The sequence below is a fragment of the Cetorhinus maximus genome, chromosome 12, assembly GCF_964194155.1.
Source record: "Cetorhinus maximus chromosome 12, sCetMax3.hap1.1, whole genome shotgun sequence".
NCBI classification, from domain to species: Eukaryota; Metazoa; Chordata; class Chondrichthyes; order Lamniformes; family Cetorhinidae; genus Cetorhinus; species Cetorhinus maximus.
Window position 1 is genome coordinate 110,481,084 of NC_135890.1, and position 18,692 is coordinate 110,499,775.

Genomic DNA, 18,692 nt, shown 5'->3' on the forward strand with positions numbered 1-18,692 from the left:
TATTGTGGTACCTTTCTTATATGCCCCATTTATTTTGTCAAGTATACTCTACCATTAGGGGGCATATAAATTACTCCCACAAGTGAACTCTTACATTTCCTATTTCTTACCTCTACCCTAACTGATTCTACATCTTGTTCTTTTGAGCTAAGGTCATCTCTTAGTAGTGTACTAATGACATTGTGGGGGGAGTCCCATGGGGTCGATCTGGGTCTTTACAATAGTTACTCAGAAGTTAGAAGAGGTTTTAATTCTTTTTTTGAGTAACTATTGGTGTAACCCTATTGGAACCATCTGAAGTTTGCAATTTAAACCGGCAATTGTCCAGAGGAAGCGTTAATTTTTGGGCAATTGTTGTACAAACCCTTACCTGGCAACATCCAAGATGGATTCCCCAGCGCAACTAAGGGGTACCCCCCAAATCTGATGCTGGGAGCCAGGAGATTACAGCCCAATGTTCCATGCATCAATTTTAATTGAGTAAAATTTAAAAAAATAACTCACCTGAACAATGTGGCTAGATGCTGCATTGGCACGGTGTAGCTCCAGACTAGTTATCGACTTCACTGCTTTGCACACCACTCTATCCCACGCTCCAAGCGATCCTTGACGCCACCCAACCCAGCTTGATCTGAATTGCCCACGGCCCAAACTGCCCTATCCGAAATCCAGCACTGCCTCGGTCCCGAGGTTGCCGGATTTGAGGTACTATAGCTGTAAAAGGCAAATTCTGGTAAGTTTACATCCAAAATATTAAACAATCTGTTCTCTCAGATTCAGAAGGCAAGTTAACCCTGGGCCTCACCACTTACAAGCAGCACATCATAGCTCGCTCACGATTATCAGGTTTCACGAACAGGGAAACCACCTCTTTCCCAGAATGTTTCCATTAAATACCAAATTACTGCAAAACAACTGGGAGCTGCAGTATTTGTTGCGGTGTATCTAGTTGTATCTCCAGTGTTGGTAATGTGAGCACATTTCAAGTGGATGAAACTTTTATATCGTGGACACGCTGCTGTCCTATTTTCAGGTTGTGGACATTACAAATCCTTAAGGTCAGTGCGGTCGTCTGTCATTGCACTCAAGATTCTTTGAACTTAGCTTTAACATTTGAAACGACCAGGTGGTCACGTCACTATATTCAACACGGAGTTTTGTGTAAATTTATAATGAAGTAAAAGCTACCTAAACTGCTGCTGCTTTTTCTAAAACACAATGTTGGAAACTCAGTCTCAGCTGGTAATTGAGCTCAATGCCGTCATGGACAGAGTTTCATCACCAAACCTAGATTATTCAATTCAATTCCACTTTATTGTCGATACAGAAATTCATTTTGGTTACATTGCTTGTATGTTAAGCAAAACAGATCTAACCTTAATTAAAATAAGTATTAAAAAACTATCCAATGCATTAAAGTAATCATTCTGTGAGACTGACCCTGAGTGTATATCCTCGTCCATACGTAAAACTCATGTTAAAAATTATTTTAGAGAACGGCACAAACGAGTTCAGGAACATCTCTTCACAGATACTACCAAACCTGCTGAGTATTTCCCGCATTTTCTGTTTTTATTTCAGATTTCCAGCACCTGCAGTATTTTGTTTTTTGCCCTAGATTTGATTTCTGTTCTTGACAGATTTGGTTGACCTTAGCTGAGGTATTGGCATTGCTACAGTTGATCCTAAGGCCGTAGGGTAGGGAGAGGGGGTAGGTTAAATCAGCAAGAATTTCCTGTCCTGATCATTGTCCAGCTACACATCCTAGGAAGTGTGCATGTATTATTAATTTAATGAGAACAGGATTAATCTTTTCAAGGCACCAATATTGTAAGCCAAGGATCAGATTGATCAGTTTTTAATAGTTGAAGACTGAAGCCCTACTCCAGCATTTAAATGCATAGGATAGATACAAACTATTTCCTCTGGTAGGGAATACAGAACGGGAGGGCATAATCTTAAAATTAGAGCTAGGTTCTTTGGGAGGGAATCAGAAAGCACTTTCCCACACACAGGATTGGAAATCCGGAACTCGCTGTAGACATTAGTGTTATAAGCCCAGCTGATGTTACTACTGGACAAGTCAGATCCCAGTCTGGAACCTGGCTTGATAGACACTAACTTTTATTTTTTGTTTAGAAATGTGGTGAATGACTACTGAACAGAGTCACAGAGTCTGCTGATGAACTTTTAACAAAGGAATAAAACATTTATTAAACAAGAAAAAATGAACTACATTACAATACTCCTTCCCCCATAACGATAACTTTGCAGATATACAGGTTCGTAAGGATAACACAAATTACAAAATCTATCTTATACTCTAATGTTCACAATAAATACACAATCCATGTAAACCAATAAGCAACCTGTGAGCAGACATACCACACTCTGAAACCAAGTGACAGTGCCATCCAAAGCAGGTGCTATCGATCTCTCATCAACTCCCCCCAGACACTTGTCACACCATGAGCTAATTGGTCTCACTAAACGCTGTCTTTCTTCTGAGGTTTTCCAATCTCAACTTTCGAAGAACTTGGAATTTTGTCCCAAATGACGCTTTCACTTGGACGTCTTCAACAAGGATCCACCTCCAAAGGGTTGAACTCTCCTTCCGATGTTTTCCTCCCCTGGATCTCCACATGCATTCACGCTTCACCCTCCCACTTCCAGGCAGGACACCACTGCTTCACAGGCCCGTAGTAAGGAGTCACCAAACTTTGGCTGTCATCTTGGATCTTCTGGCTTCTTGCAAGCCCACTTCGCCTTGATTCTGCTCCCCGCAGCTTTGTCTTTTAACTTTTCCTCTGCTCCTTACTTTCAATTCCACTGAACAGGACCGGGTCAGGTTCCTGTTCTTTTCCCTTGACTTCACTGTCTTCCTGGGACCAACTTCTGCCCAACTCCCTGGTTCTTGAGCCTTTCTTTGCTTTGGCACCTGCATCTTGTAGCTCCCTTCCTGTCTGCTCTGGCAGTTTCTGAGGAAAAGGTCCTACCAAATGAAATCAAATTGCTTTTCTGTTTTTCCCTGTCTCTGTGGGCCCCCTGTTGCTAGGCAACAGCTCAGTTTTTCCTACTTTGTTTTAACTTCCCTAAACCACTTCAAGGATTGTAAAACCCCGTTAGAATGCAGGTATACAAACAGAGCCTCAGGCCTGCTGAATCCATCTCACAGAGAAAACTCTAAATGAAACTACACCCAGGTTTCACCCCTTTAACACACAAATAAAAACATATAAATTAAACTAAAACTTAAAGCTATAGCTTATTCCTAACACACACAAATACACATATGACTTAGTAAAACTAGCTCTAGTTCCTAACATTAAGTCAATTAAAAATTTCAAAACTGAATCACTCAACTGAAAAACTCAAATCCCACCATGGTAGCTGGTGGAATTTAAATTCAATTAATTCATAAATTCAATTAATAAAAAGTCTGAATTGAAAGCCATTCTCAGGAATGGTGATCATGAAACATCATCGATTGCTGTAAAGATCCATCTGGTTCACTAATGTCCTTTAGGGAAGGAAATCTGCCATCCTTACCTGGTCTGGCCTACATGTGGCTCCAGACCCACAGCAATGTGGTTGACTCTTAACTGCCCTTTGAAATGGCCTAGCAAGCCACTCAGCTGTACCAAACCACTACAAAAAAGCCAAAAAGTCTACCAGATGGACCAGAGCGGTTTAAGAAGGTGGCTCACTGCCACCGTCTCTAAAAGAGAAATTAGGAATGGGCAACAAATGCTGGCCCTTGTCAGTGATGCCAACATCCCATAAAAGAATAATAAAAAAAGACAATATATTTTTGTTAGGTAAAGGGATCAAGAAAAATAAAACAAGTATGGGTAACTGGAGCCGGACCAGCCATGATATATTTGAATGGCAGAATAAGCTTAAGGGACTGATGTTCCGATGTCTCCATATAATCTATGCCAATACTGCTGTTGAACTGTTATATTTTCAAAGGTTCTGACCTTTGGATATGATAAACCTGCTTATTGTGGTTCTTCAATTGGATATTAAAAATCATACATCATTTTAAAAAAAGGAATTTTCCTGGTGTCCTGGCCAACATTCTTCCTTCAACCCAAATTATTGAAACAGATTGTTAACTGGTTATTAATTTCATTTATATTTGCATGATGCAGGTTTGTCTGCATAGTTTTGCACTTTAAAGTAATTGTTGACGAAGTGGAACACACTCAGGGAAGTGGAGACACTATGTAAATGTAAGCCTTATTCTTAAAATCTTCATGAGTGGTAGTGGCAAGCACATAAGTATTGTGAAAATGTTGAATTTATAGAGAGATACAGTCGCTAATTGAATGACGGCATCATTCAACAAGTGAAGAGGGCACTCAGTGGAGTTTATACTTCTGCCACCCTGTGTTAACTCAACATTATTACAATTATAGAGTTCTTGCTTGAGGCTTTTCCCTGCCTGGTTAGTGCTATGGAACCACGAAGCTGAAAAAAAATCATTTTTTATTAAGAGCTTTCATCTCACTGAGGGGGCTTCAGGCTAATCCACTTCCAAAAACCTGCTATGAAAACTCTGCTCATATTTTGACGGTTGTGACAAACTCCACCACAATAGCTGAGACAATCCACTACATTCTAAAACAATCAACAACATTCTAAATTTAAAAAAACACACATTATAAAAAAAAGTCGATTTGTCCTATCTCCCAATTTTGAGGAATCAGGATCTGCATCATCGCCAAAAAAAATTCTTTCTTATGTCATATTCTAACTGTGTACCAAGTTCCTTTGAAATCTGTGCATTATTGTTAACAAATGATGAAAATATTACCACTGCCCACATTCAGTGGCTGAGGTAATTATGTATTCATTTAACTTCCTCACATAATCAAGGAAATAGTCTTTTCTTTATGTGTTATATGTTTCAGTAAGATCACCTCTCATTCTTCTTAACTTCAATAGGCCCAACCTGTTCAACCTTTCTTCATAAGATAAGCCCTTCATCCCAGGAATGAGTCGAGTGAACCTCTTTGAACTGCTCCTAATGCAGCGAGATCTTTATTCAGTTAAGAAGATCAATATATTTTTGATATATATATATATATATATATATATATATATAAAAAACATAGAGGTCATGAAGAGATTGAAAATTCAGCTGCTCAGTGCCTTAATTAGTTGAACCATTGGGGAACCTCTGTTCTACCCATATCCAATTATTTTTTTCCCACATTTTCTTCCATGTTCCTTGGTAGGTCCTGCCCATCACCCCCGCCCCTCCCCACCCCACCCCCACCCCCACCCCCACCCAACCCCCTGCTGCTCTTCAACGGTGCATTAGATCGTAATTGAGAGCCAAGCAGTTAGCCTTAGAATCATCCAACTAGTTTGAGCAGCACAAAAGCATTTTGGATACTCTGATGGGTATTCAATTATATATGTAGATATTCATTAACACATACATAGAGTTGAATGACGAGATCACTGAAGCATCTGCTTATAGTGACTATTTCACTTGAGCTCTGTCACCAGAGTTAAATGCATTTCCTGTCCCCTCCTTCCCTGCAGACTTAAGTATTTTAGGATCCAGATCATGGTGCCAATTTGCTTGAGAACCTTGTCAACAAGTGATTCTTTATATTTAAATCTTGATTGTTAATTAGGTACCCAACCTGTATATCGATATTTACTGTACCGGAGCTAGATAACGATCAGAAACAAGAATTCTGGCTGATACATTTCCTACCACTATCACCCCACCAGCTTCTGCATTCAAAGGATCATCCTCCGCCATCTCCGCCAACTCCAGCATGATGCCACCACCAAACACATCTTCCCTTCACCCACCCTGGCAGCATTCTGCAGAGATCATTCCCTCCGGGACACCCTGGTCCACTCCTCCATCACCCCCTACCCCTCAACCCCCTCCCATGGCACCTTCCCATGCAACCGCAGAAGGTGCAACACCTGCCCCTTTACTTCCCCTCTCCTCACCGTCCAAGGGCCCAAACAGTCCTTTCGCAGCATTTCACTTGCACTTCCCTCAATTTAGTCTACTGCATTCGTTGCTCCCAATGCGGTTTCCTCTACATTGGAGAGACCAAACGCAGACTGGGTGACCGCTTTGCAGAACACCTTCGGTCTGTCCGCAAGCATTACCCAGACTTCCCTGTCGCTTGCCATTTCAACACACCACCCTGCTCTCATGCCCATATGTCTGTCCTTGACCTGCTGCATTGTTCCAGTGAAGCTCAACGCAAACTGGAGGAACAGCACCTCATCTTCCGACTAGGCACTTTACAGCCTTCCGGACTGAATATTGAGTTCAACGATTTTAGATCATGAACTCTCTCCTCCATCCCCACCCCCTTTCCGATCCCCCCCCTTTTTTCCGATATTTTACAGATTTTTCTTTTCCCACCTATTTCCATTATTTTTAAATGTATTTCCATCCATTGTTTGATCTCTACCTTTTAGCCTATTTTGATTCACCCCACCCCTTCTAGGGCTATCTGTACCTTGCTTGTCCTGCTTTCTACCTTTAATTAGCACATTCCTTAGATAATATCACCACCTTCAACACCTCTTTGTCCTTTTGTCTATGACATCTTTTGGCTATCTCCACCTATCACTGGCCCTCTATCCAGCTCTACCCTTCCCCACCCCCGCAACCCGCAAGCCATCTTATATTACACCTCTTTTCTATTTTTACTTAGCTCTGTTGAAGAGTCATACGGACTCAAAACGTTAACTGTGTTCCTCTCCGCAGATGCTGCCAGACCTACTGAGTTTTTCCAGGTATTTTTATTTTTGTTTTGGATTTCCAGCATTCGCAGTTTTTTGCTTTTATCTAAGAGTTAACTCAACATAGATTAGAAATTAAATCTGTAATTTTCCTGGTCTGCATAGCTCAAGCATGAGTTTCTTCTCTTTAAATCCTCCTTCCATCAATGCATCTAGTCTATGATTGAGGGTCATGCAACTAGCCAAATTATTAGTCTCTACAGGACATAGAATATTGATACTTATGGATCAATTAGACATCTAGAAAGATGAGACTGGTATTACTAGACATCACATGCTCTCATCTCAAATAAGCAGACATCGAACTCATCTAAGGTCCCCATTATCGTAGGAGAAAGTCATAAAATTTAATGAAATAAAAAAGTACTAACAGAATTCCCTTCCCCAGAAAGCAGTGGAGGCTGGGTCATTGAATTTACTTAAGGCAGAGTTAGGTTTTTGATAGACAAGGGAGCCAAGGGATATGGGGGGCAGACAGGAAAGCGGAGCTGAGGCCACGACCAGATCAGCTATGATCTTATTGAATGGCAGCGTAGGCCCGAAGTGCCGCATGACCTACTCTTGCTCCTCAGTCCTATGTTTTATCATTGTAACTTTTTTGAGCTTCACAACTGCCCCAGAACTCTGCATTCCTCAAATTCTGGTTTCATGTACACTCCATGGGTGGCCATGCAATCCCCCATTTAGACTGTACACTCTTTCTCTTAAACTCTCCACTTTTCCTTTGACTGTCCTTAAAACTAACATCCTTAACAAAGCTTTTACTCACCCCTCCTAATATCATCTTGACTTGGCATGCATTTTTGTCTGATGGGGCATCTGTGAAGCATCTTGGGGTGTTCTTGTGCACTATATAAAATGCAATATGTTACTGAGTTATACAGACAAGAAGGGTTCCATGTTTGATTTCCAACTCTGTTGTTAGCTGATCTCAAGGATGGTGGTAGGTATGCTATAATCAATGCTCTGAATTAGGAAGGGTAATATCATCCAGGGGTGGAATTTCTGATCTTTATCCGCTGGAAGTCCATGTGTGAATGTTAATTAGGTTCAGCTGCATTATCAGCACCACCACCACCCTCCAAACAAGCCAAATAGCCTACTAAGGCTCACAAAGAATCAGTACAAATAAATGTGTGCAATACTGGTAGTTCACTGTGGAGATGTAGCCTGGCAAGGAGTCAAATTCCTTCAGGATTTAGAGGGAGAGGTGGAGGGGGGAGTGGGAAGGTGGAAGAAAACTGACAGCGAAAGGTGTAGCAAAAAAAACATTCCACCATTTTACGCACAAGTGATTTTATTTATATAATTATAACTGATTAAAAATGCAAATAAAAACATTCAAGCTCCAAATTGTGTTTCTTTTTCTTATTTCATGGTCATTGCCTCGAAAATGAAATGTCACAGGCTCAGTACAAAGGTTTAGAAAAGAAAGCTGGGAGCCTTTTAATAAACTTTAACATTGTATTACAAACATCAATAATTCAATCCGAAAACAAGAGACACTTGTTGGCTTCCCTGGCTGGATTTCAGGGCCATCAAGAATACAAGTGAATTGGCAATGAATCAGTTGAACGATTACACTAGATGAGCTTTTAAAGGTTTAAATCGTCTGAAATTTAAATAGTTACAAAACAGTCCTGAGTGTTATACACCTTCTCAGGGGCTTTTAGGGATGAGCAATGAATGCTGGCTTAGCCAGAAACACCCACATCTTGTGAAAAAAAAAATCAGCTGTGAACATGAACAGCTGCTAATTAAGCAAAGGTGGCATTGCGGGGACTGGGGTGCTTTATCGACCTCTTTAATCACACTTTAATGTTTGTAAGTTTCCTTTGAATTTTGTCTTTTGTTTTTGCAGTTTCCCTTTAAGGGGCTGCCTTTTACTTTGTCCCTTGATTTGTTCATTTAGTTTATTTGGTTTGTAATAAAATAATTACATTTCACAGATTAGCTCCATCAACTCCAGGTGGAATAACAGAGCAATGGGAATATTTTTGTGGCAAACCCAAATGATGCTTTAGACTTCCATTGCTATTTACAAAGAGCTAAGACCTCAAAGCCCAAGTTGCTCAATACTTTATAAAAGATGTTAGCTTAATTTCTCTCAACTTAATCATTTCCAAGTTTATATTCATACTCCTAAACTCTGCCTCATCAAAAATATTTAAAGTCTATTTTAACATTGCATTTTACCAGTAAAAAGTATACTTAAACAAGAAAAAGCTCAAAGATAATTCCAATGGTATGACCTAAATGACCCTTCCCTGTTGAAAGGATTCGTACAAATTAAAATCCAGTCTGTTATTAACTGTAAAGCAGCCAAATTTAATCTAAATTGGTGCTGTTCAAATGTACCGCATTAAAATTGAAAATCCAAACTAAAGTTGCCAGTTGTGATTTTGTTCCTCTCCTGGCCTCTGTGGCCTACTTGAATGTCGGAAGTGAGCAATTAACCTACTATTGTGACTTATCCAGTCATATACTTTACTTCCCCAATCTTAGATGGCATATAATTCGGCAATGTGGTAGGATAAAGCAGGCACATGCTGGGATGAAGGGCTGATAATGTAACATTTCTGCCTTTGATGTGGCCAGAAGCTGCTTCCTGAAACTCGGAAATCTTTTAAAAAATATTTATTTTGAGATCAGAATGAGTTAGTTTCAGTGTGGCAATCGACGTCTAAAGTAGACATTGGTCAGGGTGAATAAAATTAAACATTTCAAGTTTAATGCTCTTTAATTTGAGAATTCAAACACCACAGCACTAAATTCCAGATGAAGATGTCAGTTCTGCACATGTTTATTGAAAATGTGCACAAGCGCTTATTTACTTTTGAAAGACTTTACAGCCTGAGCTAAGCAAAAAAACTTATAAAATTCATATCAATGACATAATTATCACTAATCTTATGTTCAGACATGTTATCTGAAATCAGCTGTGTTTTTAATCATCCTCCAGAATTTTAAATCAATAATTTAAAAGTATTTTGTATTGATATTCAGAATCTACCAATAAGCCCACCACTTTGGTTTTGAAATCTCCAACTTAAAATGTTGTTGAATTTTATTAAATCATATTTTTTCCTATGTCTGTTTCCTTCCAGTATACTTTCCAAGCCTCCCAATTCACTCATATGCCACAGCATCAATGCCAATCTTCCATCTCTTGCACTCTCTGATCATCTTCTTCCCCAGGCCTCCAATCCTCTTCCTCAGTCTCTACCCATTTCCTCCTTACCCTCCAGATTTGAAATATGGTGAGGGAGTGAAGATCTGGGTCACACAAACCAATGTAAAACCCTCGTTGGCTGATAGCTAATGTGACTTCCCAGCCCAGAAAAGAAAATGTTGCTGTATGCCAATGTTGATTCCTAATCTAGGAAGAAAGTGAGAAACTGAAGGCCATCAGGAGAACAATTGAGTGCTGAAACTCATCATTGTCGTCCTTCAGTACTTCTAGACTGCCAATGTAAAGCTCAGACACATACTTTCAGCAAGAATTAAAAGCCTTCAAACGCAAGACACCATAATGAAATCTTCCTGACCCATAAATCTGTCTGACCATTTGATACCCAGGTTAAATGGCCCATTACAGCATAAACAATGAATTATATTAGGCTGGTCTTGCAAACACAAACAGTGTTAATGCAGTAATATAAAAAAGAATCAGGATGTGTTATGGACTGAACATTTTAATATCTGGTAATGTTTTCTAAGATGCCTGAACTCAGGGTGTGAGTTTCCCATCTCCCCACTGCCCTACTTTCCATGAATGTCACTTCCTGTTGCTAGGAAGACAGATATAGCCCAGGTTGTGCACAGTTCCACACACTTAATTGTGCTGCTTGGTCAACCTTGGTTGAAGCGCACTTGAAACCACACAGGTAGGGAATTTTGCGTTCTTCTCCTCTCTTGCTTTAACATTTCCCTGCTGGATGTCCTGGCCAAACTCTGTCAGTTTTAGGCTTCCCCTTCTTTTACTTCATAGAAGCCTTGGTTCAAATGTTAGTTAAGACTGGGACTTATAGGTTTCCCTGATTGAGAATCCATTAACTATTTTTGCCACTAACATTTACAATTCCTTGAAATGTAGATGCTATCAGTAGATGCTTTTTTAATTTGTACTGTGGGAAGCAAAATTATTTACCTACTGCAAAGCTGGAGGAATATAGTGGATCTGAATTTCTTAGAGCCTGAATGGAAGGAATTGAGGATTATGTAGAGCCTTCAGAACATGGATAACAGCGTAACATGGATTTTGTGTACCAACCACCCACTAGAGAAAGAATAATCTTCCAGGCAACCAAGTGGTTAAGCCCTGTGAACCATTCATATTTAATGTATACTGATCAGAGATCCTTAGAGATTTAAACAGCTCTGTCGTTTCACATGAACTTGAACCTAACTTTCCGAGTTGAGTTTCTCCTTCAATTAAGTGCAAATTGTCTACCATAACATCCATCACATAAAGGGAGTGAAGACTTGGCTCTGTCTGGCTATGTTGAGAGGTCACGTAATGTGGATTTGATCCAGATACTCAATCCATTCCAAGGCAAGACTCACATTTCACAAGCCAGTCTTATATTTCTCGGCTTCTGAGCTATGTCCAGGCTATTCTTGGTCGGTGGAACATCTAATAAAATATAAAACAGGAGCAATAAAAATCATGTTTCTCACTTTAAAAACTGAATATCTTAGAGTGTCAGTACTAGATGGCACTTTGCTTCCTGAGCCACTGCAGTGCTCCAGGCATCTATTGTTAATGTGTATAGTTACCTTAGGCTCATATCCTCGCTGCCTCATCAGCTTAGCCTCATGTTGAAGCATCTCTTCCTGCTCTCTCTGTGCAAGCCTTTCCTCATTTTCCACCTCCTGTTGGCGTTGCAACTCTTCCAACTCCAGTCTCCTCCGTTCTGCAATCTATGTTAAAAATAAGAAAAAATAGTTAGGAATAACTGCATTTACCAGTCCTATGTTGTCCAGTACATTTGTTCATTATTTATTGATAGCATGAAACAATATTTTGCAATGTTGGAGATTATAGCAAGATCTCAGCTGAATTACAGTAGACCTGCAGGATTCCCTGCTGTATTATTACAGTACCAGGATTAATCATTTACTATACTTCAATTCCCTTTTCTCCTTTTTCTGAACATGCTGGCCTTGAAGGTGAGGGAGGGAGAGCAGTGGTGGGCGGGGATTGAAATTTAGCCTCAGAATTCTTCCTTTCTTTCTGCTTTGGAGGATGTCTTTGGCTTCTTCTCATTGTTCCATCAACTCATTGTGTGAAGAAACACAGGAGTGAACCTACATTTTACTGCTACTTGTGGCACAGTGTGGTTTTCCCCTGCTGACTCACTGAAGCAAATTTAACACCAATTGGTGTTGTGGCTAAAATCAGCTAACATCATTGACCATATGAATAATCTTTGGTTACATGGCTATTCTCAATATCTCTGAGGAACAATGCATTATGCAGAGTACAGTGACCCACTTAAATATGCAACAACAAAAGAACATCCATTAGGACCATAGTCAGGTGATTAATGCCTGTATATCAATAGATTTATGGAACAAACCTGTGCTGTCAGCTCTTGCTTGCGAGCAGTTTTCACTTCCTCCTCTTCCTCCTTCTCTCGCCTTGCTGTTTCTTTCACTTCCTCTAGCTCCCGGATCAGCTCCTCGCGACGCTGAACAGATTCCTCTTGAGCGTGCCGATTCATCTCAATCCTATCCAGGATTTGCCGCTGTCGGCCTACAAGTACCTAACAAGAAATGACCACATTAAATACTCTATTAAAGCAAATCGTGCTCGACAGGTGAGGGACGTGTGCTACTTTCCAGTTTAGGCTTTCAGGTCAGGTAACACCCCCTTTAATCCATTCCAACAATATACCTCAAGCCGAACATTATAAGAGCATCCCCCAAGTGCACAACCATAAAACCATAGAAAAGTTACAGCACAGAGAGGCCGTACAGCCCATCGTGTCTGCGCCAGCTGAAAAAGAAAAAAAAACTAGCTGCCCATTTTTAATCCAACCTCCAGCACCTGGTACGTGGCCTTGCAGGTTACAGCATTTTAGCTGCAGATCTAGGTGCCTTTTAAATGAGTTGAGAGTTTCTGCCTCCACCATTAAACCAGGCAGTGAATTCCAAACACCAACTGCCCTCTGGGTGAAGTCGTTTTTCCTCATGTCCCCTCTAATCCTTCTACCAATCGCCTTAAATCTGTATCCCCTGGTAATTGGCCCCTTAGCTCAGGGAACCAGGGCATCCCTGTCTACTCTATTTAGGCCGCTCATAATCTTGTACACCTCAATTAGATCACCCCTCAGCCTCCTCAGTTCCAAGGAAAACAACCCCAGCCTATCCCATCTCTCCTCATAGCTGCCCTGGCAACATTCTTGTAAATCTCCTCTGTATTCTCTCCAGAGCAATTATGTCCATCCTGTAATGTGGCGACCAGAAGTACACAAAATTCCAGCTGTGACCTAACCAGTGTTTCATACAGTTCCATCATTACATCTCTGCTTTTGTATTCTATACCTCATCTAATAAAGGAAAGCATTCCATATGCTTTCTTTACCACCTTATCCACCTGTTCTGCCAGCTTCAACGACACGTGGACATGCACACCAAGGTCTCTCACTTCCTCTACCCCTCCCAATATCCTCCCATTCATTGTGTATGCCACCCGCATTTAAGTCCAAATCATTAATATATACAACATACAGCAAGGGACCCAACACTGAACCCTGTGGAACGCCACTGGATAGCGCTTTCCATTCGCAAAAACATCCATCAACCAATACCCTTGGTTTCCTGTCATTGAACCAATTTTGAATCCAACTTGCCACATTCCCCTGTAACCCATGGGCTTTTACTTTTCTGACCAGTCTGCCATGTGGGACCTTGTCAAATGCCTTACTAAATCCATGTAGACAACATCCACTGCACTACCTTCATCAATCCTCCTTGGTACTTCCTCAAAAAATTTGATTAAATTAGTAAAACACCACCTTTCCCTAACAAAACCATGCTGACTATCCCTGATTAATCCATTCCTTACCAAGTGACAGTTTATCCTGTTTCTCAGAATTGATTCTAATAATTTGCCCATCACAGAAGTCAGATTGACCGGCCTATAATTATTTGGTCTATCCCTTGCACCCTTTTTAAATAATGGTACAACGCTCGCAGATCTCCAATCCTCTGGTACCTCGCCTGTATCTAGTGAGGATTGGAAAATGATCCTCAGAGCATCCGCTATTTCTTCCCTGGCTCCCTTTAACAGCATGGGATACAATCCATCTGGCACTGGTGACTTATCCAACTTCAAGGTTGTCAGCCCTCCAGTACATCCTCTCTCACTATGCTGATTGTATCTAATATTTCACACTCTTCCTCTTTAACTAGAATATCTGCTTCATCCCTCTCCTTAGTGAAGACAGAGAGGAAGTACTCATTGGGAACCCTGCCCACATCTTCCACATCAGAGCACAAGTTACCATGTGCATCTCTGATCAGCCCTACCCTTTCCTTAGTTATCCTTTTACTCTTAATATACTGGTAAAGCATCTTTGGGTTTTCTTTGATTTTACCTGCCCATACTTTTTCATAACCTCTATTTGCTTTCTTAATTACCTTTTTTACTTCACTCCTGTACTTTCCATACTCCTCTAGGCTTTCTAAAGTATTATATTTTTTATGACTGTCATAAGCTTTCTTTTTCTGCTTTGTCTTACCTTGTATGCATCTAGATAACCAGGGGGCTCTAAGTTTGGAAGTACCGCCCTTTTCTTTGTGGGGATATGTACACACTGCCCGTAGAATCTCACTTTTGAATGCCTCCCACTAGTCTGTCACTGATTTCCCTTTCAAGTAGCTGTAACCAGTTCACTTTCGCCAGATCACCTCTCAGCTTCCTAAAATTTCTTTCCCCAATTTAAAACTTTTGCTCCTGTTCTATCTTTATCCTTTTCCATTATTATATTAAATCTAACTGTATTATGGTCTCCAAAATGGTCACCCACTGCTACTTCATCCACTTGCCGAGCTTCATTTCCTAATATTAAATCTAGAATTGCGCTCCCTCTCGTTGGGTTTGTTACATGCTGGCTAAAAAAGTTCTCTTGAATACAGTTCAAGAATTTTGTGACCTCTGTGCCTATTACACCGTTCGTATCCCAGTTGATATTAGGGCAGTTGAAGTTTCCAATTGTTACTGCCCTATTGTTTTTACACTCAGACATTTGCCTACGTATTTGCTCTTCTATCTCCCTCTCACTACTTGGGGGTCTATAGCATACTTCTAGTAGTGTGAGTGTCCCTTTTTTATTTCTGAGCTCAACCCATATGGCCTGATTTGTTGATTCATTTAGTATTTCATCCCTTCTCACAGCTGTAATCGATTCTTTAAGCAATAATGCTACATTCTCACCTTTTTTTAGCCCCTTCTCTATCCTGCCTGAAAACCTTATATCTAGGGGTTTTGAGTTGCCATTGTTGCCCCTCTTTAAGCCAAGTTTCCATTATAGCAATGATGTCACACTGCCATGTGCCTATCTGTGCCCTCAGCTCACCGGCTTTGTTTGCTATACTCCTTGCATTTAAATAAATACCTTTTAACATTGCCAAATTCCTGTGCTGTAAACCTTTTAACCTTTGCTTCTTCTGTCTTCCAGAGTCACCCACTAAATTTCTGTCTCCCGCTCCCTGCTCATTTGGTATATTCTCCTATTTCCATATTCGCTAGCACGTAGCCTTAGAAGTAATCAGGGAGGTTACTACCTTTGAGGTCCTGCTTGCTAATCTCTTTCCTAACTCTCTGAACTTAACCTGCAGGACCTCATCCTTTTTTTCTACCTATGTCGTTGGTCCCAATGAAAATCACAACCTCTGGCTATGCACCCTCAACCTCCAGAATGGTCTGAAGCCACTCAGTGATATCCATGACCCTTGCACCATGGAGGCAACATACCACCCTGGAATCATGTCTGTGGCCATATAAGCACCTGTCTGTTCCCCTATAGGATCCACTACCACTATTGTTCTCCTCTCTTCCTGCACAGCGGAGCCACCCACAGTGCTCTGGTCATGACTCTTGCTACTTTCTCCAGAAGAACCCTCTCCCCCATTGGTACTCAGAACTCACAAGTTCAATATTTTTTTCCATTTCTCACACCAGTCAATTGATGAACTCTGAGTGACTTTACAGTTTAATACTATTTAGTCCCCTACAGACTCTGAGGCAGTTTTGTCCTATCCTCATCTCACACCATCAGTAGAAGAGAATTGTGTCTGATCACTTTCAACCATCTACACTGTTTATTCAGGCATTCCAGCCATCTCCTGAAAAAGTAACTTGAAAAATTAGAAGAGCCCCTGAAGAATTTTGAGACAAACATGCCAATAAGAAACTACTTTTTTTAATTCTTTCATGGAAATGTTGGTGTTGCTAGCAAGGCCAGTATTTATTGCTCATCTTGAATTGTCCTTGAACGGAGTGGCTTGCTAGGCTATTTCAGAGGGCAGTTAAGAATCAACCACCTGCTGTGTGTCTGGAGATATCAATGGACAAATCAGGTGGGCAGTCAAGTGGCAAATGGAATTCAACCCAGAGAATTGTGAGATGATGCATTTGGGGAGGTCAAACAAGACAAAGGAATACACAATAAATGGGAGGATACTGAGGTGTAAAGGAAGTGAGGGACCTTGGAGTGAATGTCCACAGATCCCAAGGTAGCAGGGCAGATCAACAAGGTGGTTAAGAAAGCATACGAAATCATTTCCTTCACCAGCCAAGGCATTAGATATAAGATCAGAGAGGTTATGCTGGAACTAGATAAAACATTAGGTAGGCCACAACTTGAGTTGTGTGTGTAGTTCTGGTCACCTCATTGCAGAAAAATGTACTAGAGAGGACAAAGAGGTGGTTTACGAGGATGTTGCCAGGACTGGAAAATTGCAGCCATGAGGAAAGTATGGATAGGCTGGGGTTGTTCTCCTTGAAACAGAGGGGGCTGAGGGGAGATTTGATTGAGATGTACAGAATTGTGAGGGGCCTGGATAGAGTGGATGGGAAGGGCCTATTTAGCTTAGCAGAGAGGTCAGTTACTAGGGGACATAGATTTAAAGTGATTGGTAGAAGAGGAAAGATTTTTCCACCTAGAGGGTGGTAGGGGTCTGGAACTCACTGCCTCAAAGGGTGGTAGAGACAGAAAACCTCTTCTTCTTTAAAAGGTGCGCAGATGTGCACCTGAAGTGCCCTAAGATGCAGGGCTACAGACCAAATGCTGGAAAGTGGAATTAGGTTGGATGGCTTGTTTTTTTCAGCCAGTGTAGACATAATGGGCCAAGGGGCTTCCTTCTGTGCCGTCAACTTTCTATGATTCTACGGACAAGGTAAGGATGACAGATTTCCTGCGCTGAATCTGATGGGATTTTACAGCAATCGATGACAGTGGTCATGGTCCCCATTACTCAGACTAGCTTTATATTCCAGATTTATTAATTGAATTTGAATTCCACCAGCCACCATAGTGGGATTTGAACCCATGTCCCCAGAGCATTAGTCCGGACCTCTGGATTACTAGTCCAGTGACGTTACCACAACACCACTGTCTCCCCACAAAGAGACTTGTAGGAAGATTCTCAAGTAAGATCATATTGAAAGGATGTAGAAATGCCAGCGGAGCTATTCCTTTGATCTTTGTTAACACCTTCTAATTGTTCAATTAATGTAGAGCAAGCAGAGAAGTTGCTGTGGACTTTGTCTCAACAGCCTGTCTTAGGCACTGAGAGATTCTTTGTCATTCTTTCCTACAGCTCCAAAGGGCCCCAGCACCCCAAGGTACCTGGAACAAGTGGCTATTCTCCAAAGTCCAAACAATGACAGTGGACAGTGTGCCCACATGACTGCCTCCCTAAAGGGTAACTAGATAACAATCAGGGGTCATTGGTTTGTCAACTCCCTAGGTTGGAGCTGAGAAAACCAAAGTAGTCAGCCAAGATTCTCATTATTAAATTGTCAAAAGCAATGCTGTCATCATTTTGGCAGCAGAAGTATCAATGGAACTTTTTTCATTGGAACGGAGAAAGTCAAGAGGAGCTCCAATGGAGGTGTCCAAAATTATGAACAATTTTGGAAAGATAAATCAGAAAAAACCTATTTCCACTGTGTGATAAGTCAACTAGAGAGCATAAATTTAAAATAGTCATCAGAGAGGTTGAGAAAATTATTTTTACACAGAGGGTTATTAGAAGGCGCAATGCCCTACCAGAAACAATAGTAGGCATAGAATGCATAACAGCTTTCTAAAGGAAAGTAGATTAATTTTTGAAAAATAACACCAAAAGGAAATTGGGAGAGGCTGCAAGAATGGAACAAGGTGGACACCTCATTCACATGAGATGAAACAGGCTTCTTTTGTGTTGTAAGATAAATAATATTAGTTGGTATTTAAATTATTGGCCTACCCCCTGTCAATTATTTGTGGCACTTTATTCTTTACTTCAAAACAAAATTTCGTCACTTGTTCTGGTTGCCTACATGTTTTGGACCATTTCCTAGCTGAAAGCAAAGACAGACCACTTTCTCCAAGCCTGACAAAAGCTACTCCTAAACAAGGTTCTGGGAAGGATGCACTGCTTAGGTTATTTGCTTCCTTGCTCTCTATGAGTAAATTTGCTCCACCTTCTATTGACAGTAAAGCCAAGCATAATAACATCCAGTGTGGGGAATTATAGGTGCACATCATGTCTCATCAATTGCACTGAAGCATCGATCAAAAGACTCCTAGTAAACTAGCTAGCACTGGAGATTTATTCTGGAGAGTTCAATGTTTGTAAAGAAAATGTTTAATTCACATTCATAGATGCAAGGAACATAAAAACCA

At 40.8% G+C, this 18,692-nt stretch overlaps 1 protein-coding gene across 3 annotated transcripts in view; it reads right to left on the reverse strand.

Annotated features, from left to right (window-relative positions):
* Window positions 1-10,856: 10,856 nt before the first annotated feature.
* Window positions 10,857-18,692, reverse strand: part of tchp (trichoplein, keratin filament binding) — a 37,724-nt gene continuing 29,888 nt past the window's right edge. For all 3 annotated transcript variants that reach the window (XM_078554410.1, XM_078554411.1, XM_078554409.1), the window contains exons 11-13: window positions 12,375-12,560; window positions 11,572-11,715; window positions 10,857-11,428 (exon numbers count right to left, since the gene is read on the reverse strand). In XM_078554410.1, the coding sequence (XP_078410536.1) occupies window positions 11,396-11,428; window positions 11,572-11,715; window positions 12,375-12,560 (363 nt within the window). In that variant the 3' untranslated portion in view covers window positions 10,857-11,395. The remainder of the gene's footprint in view (window positions 11,429-11,571; window positions 11,716-12,374; window positions 12,561-18,692) is intronic.